At 37.2% G+C, this 10917-nt stretch overlaps 1 protein-coding gene across 4 annotated transcripts; it reads right to left on the reverse strand.

Moving 5' to 3' along the window:
* Nucleotides 1-217: 217 nt before the first annotated feature.
* On the reverse strand, nt 218-10478 carry LOC149833621 (Ppx-GppA phosphatase). Of its 4 annotated transcripts, none has more exons than XR_016432461.1 (7): nt 9337-10478; nt 8886-9047; nt 7520-7561; nt 7332-7412; nt 1407-1524; nt 498-602; nt 218-424 (listed from the first exon to the last, which is right to left on the reverse strand). XR_016432461.1 is itself a non-coding variant. In XM_090009773.1 (7 exons), exons 1-7 carry the CDS (start codon nt 10390-10392, stop codon nt 380-382), a joined length of 1605 nt encoding a protein of 534 aa, XP_089865899.1. In that variant the 5' UTR covers nt 10393-10478; the 3' UTR covers nt 218-379. The 4 variants fall into 4 exon arrangements, 2 of the variants coding, with proteins under 2 accessions (XP_089865899.1, XP_089865900.1); XM_090009773.1 differs by having other exon boundaries at nt 1407-1520; XR_016432462.1 differs by lacking the exon at nt 498-602.
* Nucleotides 10479-10917: the final 439 nt, after the last annotated feature.

The raw sequence follows: 10917 nt of genomic DNA on the forward strand, positions 1-10917 counted from the left end.
TGTTGGCAGGCCCAACACCACATTTTAACACCTTTCACGAGAGGATGCTTTTGGCAACTCCCTCTCAACATCACATTGGCAAATTTAGCAACACAATGAAACCGTGTTTTCATCCCATTGCAAGGCTCCCAAACATAGCCTACATGTTATAGGAGCTGAGTTAGTCTTAAGAACCCAACCCTATTATTTTTTTAAACCCAGTTTCAACAGCTAGACGTTAAAAGATATTAATTGCTTCGTTTAAATTTTATTCTACATAAATGAGTACCTTAGTATATACAAAATCAAGTGCTCTATTATCCTCCCATACTGAAAGCGATTAACAGTTTACAATCACTGATATACAGAATTAGGCTCCAAGAATTGCAACTCCTGTGAGCTAGCTGCTCGAAGAGACAGTAACCAACATCTTCTGTTTGAACACCTAAGGAGAAAAATGGATGTTAGCAAAACTATGATAAATAAGAGACAAGAGAACAACTTTGTGGCAACCATACATCTCTAAAATGCTCCAACTCTGGCCATAATTCTGTCTCAACCGCTGAGAGCAATGTGAAAGTTGTATCATCAAGTTGAACTTGGTCCTTTGGTATCTTTAAAACCTGTAAATAGTCTTTGAGCGAGCAATATTTGCAAAGAAAAGCCATAAAATAAATTTGTATTATAATTAACCTTTCAAATGCAATCCATATACCGGCTTCAGATAAAAATACATAAGATATGGATGGCCGGCATATCTTTCTTTCATACCAGTGGCAATGCAAGTTCAAGGTAGATGATTTAGTAATATACACGGCAGATACCGTTAGTTTTGGTTAACTGGAACTGCTGGGCATGCCATAGATAGCCGACTAATGACAGTTTCCAGCCTAAATTGCCTAAAGACAACGCTATGATATGTACATGCCACAGACAGAATGAATGCAGTAAATGTTCTTTAATAAGTGCCAATCACATTAGGTTTCCAGATAAAATTTTGCATCGTCATTAAGTTTCTAGATCATGCTATATGATCAGCTGAATGTGAAATTTAAGTCAATTTATTTCATTTTGTTTACTTTTTTCCCTTTTACAAATGGCAGCTCTGGTGTCTGGAATCAAAGTTCGCTTTGGATAAATTGGTGCAATTCTAACTTTCTGGACATCACATGCAACTCCAGATCCTCCATTTTTGTTTCTAACAGGTGTTTTGGTCATCAATTTTTAGGAAGTTCAAAAGCATCCAATACATCTGATGAGGTGATTGTTTGAGCATGATACTGTCTTCTCAAAACAAAAGAAAAGCATGCATAAATAAATAGATAATAAGTTTGATAATGGTTACTCCATTGTTTTCAAATCAAGAAAAGAAGATTTTCACATTCTGATGTGAAAGTTCAACTTCTCATGCTTGTCAGGAATCTTACCAGCCTGTAACCTTCGTCAGTATGAGTAACCTCTACCCCCTTGATGCACTGAAGGCACTGAATGGCAAGAGAAATACGTACTATGACAGAAAGAACTCTAACCTTGCGCTGCACCTGTCTGAGACAGAAGTCACTATTAGGTTCAGTAGCATGGTCTGGAAAAAAAAATCAAAGGCCAAGTAAACCAATGCCAAGATCATGCCTAGGTCAAGAGGGATGAAATGTCAACAATATCAAGATATGTACAACTTCGTCAGCCAAGACATCAGAACAGCTAAAATGCCACAAAAGTATTCTCTGGTGGCACTAAAATTTGAAGCCAGGAAGGATTCATCCTTTGGTTATCATAAGAAGATGGAATGAACCAATTCCTTTTAGTAAGGTGATATTTCCACCAATAACACTCAAATGATATCAAAACGTTATATTCCTTACCCTAGAAAATTAAAAAGTATAAAAGCAACCATGACACCAACTGTAAGATAGAAAAACACTATATGCATACAAACAGATGCTGAAGGTCAGCTTCTACTTCAAATTTTCAATTTAAACATGCAAGAAACACTTTAGGAATGCTATATAATGCCCATCTAAGACTAAACTACCCCCCTTTAAATCAACCAATGAGTTCATGATATCAATTTTTTATACAAACAGAAGATAATGATGGCACAAGAAAATTGGTGAAAATGCCTGCATTTCTTACCAAGTGAAACCCTACCATATTGTAAGATTAATACATGACCTGCAGAACACCATATCATAAATTTAAAGCATCCAAACTTGAAAAAGCACCCACGATTTTTAACTGACTGGTATACAAAGTACAAGGTCATGATCACAATGAAGCCATTATTCTTATTATGAGGTAAGTCTTATGTGCTTGTGTAGACACTAAAATTTCATAATGCCCAATTGCTAACATCTTTTTGAGATAAGTGTTTGCAGGTACCCAACAAGAATTGGACACCCTACACTTGGATAGCAAAATTGACCGTCATATGTTATTGGACGGCAGAACGGGACGTCGTCCAGTAGTGGACAGCAAAACGTAATGTCGTCCACTACTAAATGATAGAACGCAACGCCGTCCACTACTAGACGGCAGAACGTAATGCCGTCGGTTACGGGACGGCAGAGCAGAGCAGAAGGCCGTCTGCTGCACCTAACACGTGGATAAGCAGTGGTTTATCCATATCTCATCCTAACGTCTTGTACGTCTTCTAGGGCGGGAGGATTCTTCCTAGACGAGTCTTCCTCCTGAGAGAAAACTCTCCTAGAACTCTATAAATAGGGGTTCATCCTTATACTTTTAACAATCTGGAAATTATTAGAAAATCTAGAAACTAGATACCTACGTATTGGCCCTGCAAGAACACGTCTACTCAAGCCTTGCCCGTATGTTGTCCCGATGCCATTGGAGAGCACTCATATATACGTGGAGCGCTAACGAACAAAAAAGAGCATTAACGATAAAACAAACCTTAAAGTCTGAAAAAGGCATTTTCCCAGATCCCTAATCTACTTATTCAAATTTTATTTAATCTTTGGATTAGGTATTTATACATATTTTTATCTTTGATTTGAATATTGCGGGAAGATTCGAGCTACGGAGATTGAGAAACATGTCCCGTCAGGCGAAGGACGGTCGGAGCTTATAAACGGCGTCTCTACGATTTAAAAGAAGATTTTGTGAATCCAGGTAAGTCACATTTTCCCAACGTTCAAATATTTTTATCAACAGACTGTTAAAAAGATCACAAGACTCAGTAAATGTCCAAACATAATGTCGTAAAAAATGTCCACAGCATCATGTTTATCTGAAAATTCATCAGGATAAAAAGAGGTGTTGTTGAGATTATAGTGCATGCATGCAAAGAAAATAACTTTGGATTTCTTAACCATGATATTTTTGGTGGACCTCAAATATGTCATTAAAGTTAAAAAAAGTATGTGCACAAGTTTGTAAACCAAATAGCAAAATATCCCATAAGGGAGGACAAATAGTGCTCTCCAAAGTTGGGTATGTTTGAGAAAAACTAATTCTCACTAAGCAATCATAAAGGATAGATGGTTGCACACATTGCTTATTCATGTGATATGAGAAGCCATAGAGCATAGTTGCAAATACAGGCTATATTTGAATTCATGATAAATTAACATAAGAAACAAAATCTTAAACGTGATAGATTGAATCTATTGTGATTTTATCATGATTTCTCTAAAAATTATCATAAAATCTTCACATGAAGACTTTAAATGTAAAGGTCAGTCATGTAAACTATCATGCCCTTCTATATACTAAGAATTTAAAATAAATGGAATCAAGTTAAGGGCAAGTGAAGGGCAGAAGACCTCCTTATTACCAAGGAAGAGGGCTTCACCTTCCTTTCCTCATTGACATAGAACTAGAGTTATCTAACATCCCACTGAGTGCAACAACCACCTTGCACCACTGTTTACTTGAATCAAAGATTGGGTGTCAAACCATCACTCACAAATGAACTACGAGAGAGAGATAAGAGTGTGACAAGAAACTATCAAAATACAAAACTAACATCTATTGACATCAGCGAACATTATTTTTATGACTTCAAAAGATATAATTAAAAGAAAATCTATAAACTACTTTACTCGGCTGTTTTGCATGATGTTAGACCTACCTATACATGATTTGTTGTAACAAATGCTAAACTATTGAAACCACATTGTTGAAGAAATAAAGTGTTCATTTAGGTACAACCATGAATTTCTTATGATCATGTAAGGTTGCTCAAACTCTACATCCATTTTCATAAGAAGCATAACAGGTTAACATGTCACACAATTAAATTCTAAGAATGTTTTTCTCTTACAGTCTGGCAAGGTATACTATAAGAAAATCCACTTTTAATGGGCAATTGTACGATCTATGCTACTCAATATCTTTTCTGATCTGAACATCAATGCAAGCCTTATAGATTGACTATATAAAACAAAGCAAGGCTGGTGTTTACAACATAATTGTCAAACCCGGCGATCTGACTCAGGAATCACTCAAGTTGGATCGGATCGCCCAGCTACTGGGCCACCGATTCAGCCCAAACCTATTTTAGCCAGGTTCAGGCGTGAATCATCCAGGAATCGCCCAACTCGGCAACTCACCGAGTCAGTCCTGAATCTTCCGATTCAGGACTGATATGTTGACACCCTGACAAGCCTAGGTGTCACTTTATTCAAGACATTGCTTGCAAGTGTTTGCCTCTCTTTTTCGCTTTGAATCTTCTTTTTAGGACTTTTATTGAGAGCCTCCAATTTTTGTGTGTCATTTTCAAACCCCCTCCCCCCTTGTCCTATTTTCAGATCTTCAGATCCCCTTATTAGTACCTCAAGTTATAGCTTGGGTATATCAGTAGGGTACCTTAGAGCCAGATCATTTACACACGTGTGCCCATCAAGGTATATTTATGGTGGACCCGAAAGTGAGCTCAAACCCATAGAATCCTGAAGAAATCTCACATTATTTGTGGAGTCATTCGAAGAGAATTAGGGTCACCCTAATTTTCAAAATTTTGTTTTCTTTGTGTGCAAGGTGTTTAATTTGTTTGCACTCTTGTTTGATGAGGGAGATCTACGCCAAATTAATGACCAAGGTAACAAAAAAGACCCACAAATGAACCCCAGTAGAAACCCTGATCACCAGTCGAACCATGACTTCATTGGTCCAAATTTGAGAGCTCAAGAAAGATCCAACGCCCTACCACCCTACATGGGAACCAAATCTCAAAAATCAACCAGAATCCAAAATTCTGGGACAAACCAGAGTTCAAGGAGGACAAGGAGAACCTTAAAGTTCAATGGGGAAGGAACAATTACATTATGAGGAGGAAAGTGAGTCAAAAGAAGAAGAGTTGGTTCCAAATGCAACTGCATCAAGGAGGGTTGGAAGAAGGGAAGAGGTAGAATCTTGTAAAAGCAATGGAGATCTAAAAAGCGAGATCCAAGTTATGCGATTAATGACGATGGATCTTCAAAAGAAGATGGCAGATGTTGATGACCAATTGAGGATCAAAAGGAGCAAGACCAACAATGTCATATCAGGCATGGCCATTATCAAGATACCATGATCAATGTCAGAAACAGTTCACCAACTCCTCCACAGGTTCAATGACTAATTTTATATTTAGAATTTTATGTATCAAATTCTAGATATTATGTGAATAACATTATGGGAATGATATATTCAATTACGACAATGTTATTTTAGAGCTATTTATACCATAAATACACTCATGTTATCAAAATGTGCTTATGTTGCAATTTTATTTTACTTATTTTCACTTTAATTTTTATTATCTTTTTAGTATTTTTTAACTGTGTAGAGTTTTTTGAGCTTTTCACTAGGGAAAAAATATTTTTTTCTAAAATATTCCAAGACTTTCCCTTGCCAAGAAAATCATGAGAACACAAGACTTATGACTGTAGTATGATGAATTATCCATGGGCATTACCAATGGTAACATGACCTAGAAATAAGCCCAACAAGATGCCATCATATCATATACAAAAGCTGAAATAAATGAAACATATGTTGGACAATACCAACGGCACATGGTCTATACCTTTTGACCAACAGAATTCAGCCACAAAATATGAACAAGTATACTTCAACATAATGGTGCATGGAAGTGAAGTCAGATGCTTCAAATGCTTAGATAATTAGAAATGGATGTTGTGAATTTCAGAATATTTGGGAAATGATTTAAAAAAATGGACCACCTAAAAGGAACAATGCATAAGATGTTTCTGATGAATGGAGACTACTATCACAGATGTCATCCATATTTTGAAAATGTCATGATATTATAATGGGAAAATGAATGAAAAAGGAAAATAAAACCATATTTTCAAAATGTAAAAAAATTAATAATATGGTGGTCCGTCATAACTCTATTCCTATATTTAAAGTGTGTTTTTTTGTATTTTTTGTTTTTGTATTTACAAATTTCCTATTTCTATCTACTTTTTGCGAAAATGTTCTTAAAACTTTTTTATTATTTTCTATTTTAATTTTTAAATTCAGAGATATTTATCAACATTTGTAGAAAGTTTCATAATACCCAGAGAAATTGTCTCGCCAATATATTGTCAAAACTGATAGTGATTAGTGACTATGATGGTGGTTGATTTTTAACAAGATGACTTTTGTTCAAACCATGCTTTTATCATCACAGTACAAATTAAGATTGCCAAAGTGGCATTTTGTTTCAATTTGAAAAGCTTCCAAACAACTCGCTCAATTTGGACATTTCTGTCACACGGTTTACTCCCAAAAAGTAACCCCTTATATACTAATAGTAGAGGAAAACTTCATAAAAAATGGCTGCATCCAAGCCTCAACACTTGTATCCATGTGACATAGGGACCTTCAAGTGAATATTCAAAGTTGTTATTTATAGATATCAGGTTTACATATTTGGAACCTTGGATATTTTAGGAAGATTGGCGTACAACTTGTAGACTACATCTCATATGCATACCCATGGATGCCATTTGAACTTCTTATGCCAATCTATTAAGCAAGAAATTCACCATGTAATGGAAAAATGCAATCATAACACATTATGTAGCATTTGAACTTATATGACCAAGAGATGGAGCAACAGATTCAGCATGACACATATTTGCAATCACAAAACAGACACATGCTCATGTGACAGCATATAAGTGTAAAATTTAATTTTTTGTGATTATAAAATAGTTTGTTGCACTTTTTAATAGAGTAACATTGACTAACTTGCTACAAGTTACACATAAATATAATGCCTAGTCTGTTGTGTTGTGCACCTTCTATGGATTAACATTTATTAACTTGCTACACGCTACACACAAATATAATGCCACCCAACATATTATCCATGAAATCAAAGAGAACGACTATGGAACCTCTTTGGGAAGCCTCCGGATGTGGTCATTTTCAGATCCTGGAAACTTTTTTCTATGATATCTTGCAAGGAAAGCAATAATCTGTAGCATTACAAAAAATTATCAGAATCAATGGAAAAAATTCATATAGAAGAGCCAATTTTTTTTATTAGTAGTTAACATTGCAAAAGGCCAAGATAGAAATGTACCTCTAACTCCATAGGATCAAAACCTTGAAGATGATCACTGTTCTGAATGAAATCAGAAAAATAAATTAGCAATACTTTCATTTGTCATCTTATATAATGTTTAGTTGTGGATTGCATACATGCACACATATGCTCACACACATAAATAATAGATAGGCTAATATATCACAATAGAGAATATCTTATTTTTGCACAAAACCATTATTAGATGCTTCTTATCAATATTTTGTTTATTGTTGTTCTGCTACAATCGGTGCATGGCCCAGGGTTTTAGTGCAGAGTCAACAGGGACTCAAGTAGCAATCTAAAATGGATAGTCAAGGGCAATGTGTTGTAAGAAAACCAGTAAAAGCACAAGCAAGAATCTTTTTGGAACAAGAAAGCTATTAGATTTTCAAAGGTTTAGATGATGAACATGGAAGATGCAACTCGTACAGTAGTCATCACAATTGTTTTGGGCATACCAGCAGTATAACATCTCTCCAAATCAGAAGAACCAAGTTTATGGATACTGAAATTAAATGCCACATCAGGGTCTTAATTAGGAAGTGGAGCACCTGGCAATGTGTCAGCCAGAACCACAATAACTGTAGGCTCATATCAAGATTTTGGCACACAGTGTTTGCCTCCAAGTGGTGTCGTTCCAGAATAGACTAATCATTTGCAAGCCGCAAAGAAATCCATTCGTAAATGCAAACCCTACTGTGTTATTTATCCGGTATGAGAGACTCATGGATTAAGTAAATCCATGCTTAAAAATTGGGAGCCAGACGCCTAACATTACAAACCAAGCACAAGTTAGCTCTCTCTGCATCCCTCCATCAGTCCCTCTTATAAGACGAAATAAAACCTAACACAAATCAGCGGGTATGGCACTGACTAGATTATAGCATTTATATGCATGTGTTAGGATGTTTTACCAACATCCTTGGTTGTGCATCCAAAGATAATCTCATATATTTATTATATTCGAGCAACATAAAAACTACATATACAAGATCAAATAGAACAAAAAGAGAAGAGAATGGATGAAAGAAAATCTTAATGATGGGTATAATAATTAGTGATGTAAACAGCATAAGTACTAAATGACCACTAAATCAGTTAAACCTATTTAAGATGGTTCTTGCCCTGTAATCATGACAATGAAGTTGCTCTAACCAGAATCACCAACAAATAGGAATATCTGAAGATATACTAAAAGTTCCTAGCAGAGAAACGCATAATTAACATCTATCACATAAAACTGAGAAACAACAAGATTGTGAAAAACAAAGAAATAGCGAGATACAAGAAGCAAAATCCACCAGAAAAATGTGATAGAAAAGGCAACAAAACCCAACCAATTTGGAATAAAATAATATACTTTTATGATGCGGTACGAATGTTTATGGTAGCCTTTCTTTCCAACAAGAAGTCCAGTAGCATGAAGCAAAACTGCAGCCTCTAGATATTCAAGATTCTTCTTATCCCAAAACACCTCAAATTTAGGATTCTGGCTGCAATTCCTCATGCCTTCGAAAATTTCCTACAGCAAAGATACCGATGAAGCAGAATGAGAAACTCCTAAATGTTGCACGGTAAGCATAGACAAGAAAACAAACTCAAATTGATTACAATAATAAGGTTTTACGTAAGACCCTAACAAACTTAGCATTAAATTAGACCAAATATTGTCAGAATTATGACAGAGGTGATAACAGGGGGCATTTCTCAAAGGAAAGCCACCACTAGACTAGGAGATGATGGTGCCACTGTGAGCTACGGTTATAACCAAAATAATCCTAGAAAGGCAAGATTTTGACTAGAAAATATACCTTCGCTATTCCAGCAGATTTCACCGCACATGTCATCCTCTTTTTATTATAAATTCTTGCTGCAAGTCGAGTGACCGAATTCCACCTGATATTGGCATTGGCATCATAGTCCTCACAAGTTGTTGCCAAGGTCTCTGCAACCACGCCTTCTCCCAGTGCAAACTCAGAAACTTCCATTTCATCAATCTTAAGAACCTCAAATATCTCCAACAATAGAACTGAACCAGCAAGAATGAAATCGGACCTTTCCATAGAGAACCCAAGGCTGCTAGTCCGAATTCCATCACCACCCAAAGCCAATAACTTCCCCACCATCTCTCTCAACTCAACTACACTAAACCTCCAGTTCCTCCATCCTTCCCACCCAGTAAGACCAACCATCTCTTTATACACAGCCTTGCCAATCGACTTAATCGTTCCAGACGTGCCTATAGCAATCTCAAATTTAATCTCTGCAATTCTCTCTACCAACCCAGATTTCGCAATAACCGATCGAATATGCCGCCGGAGACTGTCGATTTCTCCGTCCCTAACAAACAATTCCGTTAGAACAACATGCCCGAGCTTAATAGAAGTGGCAAAAACCACCGTTCCCTGTTTTCCAAGCAAAAATTCAGTAGACCCACCTCCGATATCAACAACTAAAACAGTTCTATCGTAGACAGGAAGAAATTGAAGAACCCCAAAATAGGTCAGCCGGGCTTCTTCCTCCCCAGATAAAACATGGACTCTGATACCCGTTTCCTCCTCGATTCTACCCAACAACTCCCTCTTGTTCTTGGCCTCCCTTATAGCTGAAGTAGCCACGACCTTCACTTGTGCGCCGTGTTGCCCAGCAATCTTCATGAAGTTCTGCAAGGAATCGATGGTTCTTGCCTGCAACTCGGGCCCGATTTCAGCGTTGCCGAGACGAACCCTTTCCTTGTGACGATGGATAGGCAAGAACTTCCCGTTGGGCTCTGCTCTAACGACCACCATCTTAAAAGAGTTGGTACCCATGTCGATGGCAGCAAGAAGCTTTGCGGGATCTGCATTGATGGCGGTCAGAGAGATCATTACCTTCTCACACCAACCGAAGAGGAGGCGGTAGCAGGAACAGCAGAACCCGTTTAGGGGAGTTTATTATCGTCCAGAGTTGGGGCTGCGAGGGACGGAAGGAGAAGGAAGGAGGGCCAACTTTATAACAACCACCTGATTTGGGTGTATGAGCAGACGACTCCACTCCGACTCGGACCAAGCATCAATAGGGATGGCAGTGGACCGGGGCGGGGGCAGGTGACAACGTCTCCACCCTCGCCCGTCTCAAAAATTTAACTTTCATCCCGGCCCCCGTCTCAAAATAATAATCTTCATCCCCTTCCCCAATCCCCCTATCTTTGCCCCGCCCCGTCCCCATCCCCACGAATATTGCATTTTCCTTGCCATTTTTAATAAAAAAAGCATGCAATGTCCAAAAATATTTGCCTGATCAAGTTCATCACAACTTATTTTCAATGAATATCTTTATGTTGATTCTTTAAGGTCTTCAAGATGCTTTTCAATACTTCAAGTGTTAATGGTAGCCCACAACTTTCTCATATA

This window comes from Nuphar pumila, chromosome 6 (assembly GCF_984573655.1).
Source record: "Nuphar pumila chromosome 6, dmNupPumi1.hap1.1, whole genome shotgun sequence".
Taxonomy (NCBI): domain Eukaryota; kingdom Viridiplantae; phylum Streptophyta; class Magnoliopsida; order Nymphaeales; family Nymphaeaceae; genus Nuphar; species Nuphar pumila.

Bases quoted from the DNA above. Each gene is read 5' to 3' on its own strand.
- LOC149833621 (XM_090009773.1), bottom strand. From the start codon at position 10,392: ATGATCTCTCTGACCGCCATCAATGCAGATCCCGCAAAGCTTCTTGCT. The intron at 7,562-8,885 runs GTATATTATTTT...GATTTCATTCAG, and splicing joins ATTCGTACCGCATCATAAAA to AACAGTGATCATCTTCAAGG. The intron at 603-1,406 runs GTAAGATTCCTG...GACTATTTACAG, and splicing joins CTGACGAAGGTTACAGGCTG to GTTTTAAAGATACCAAAGGA.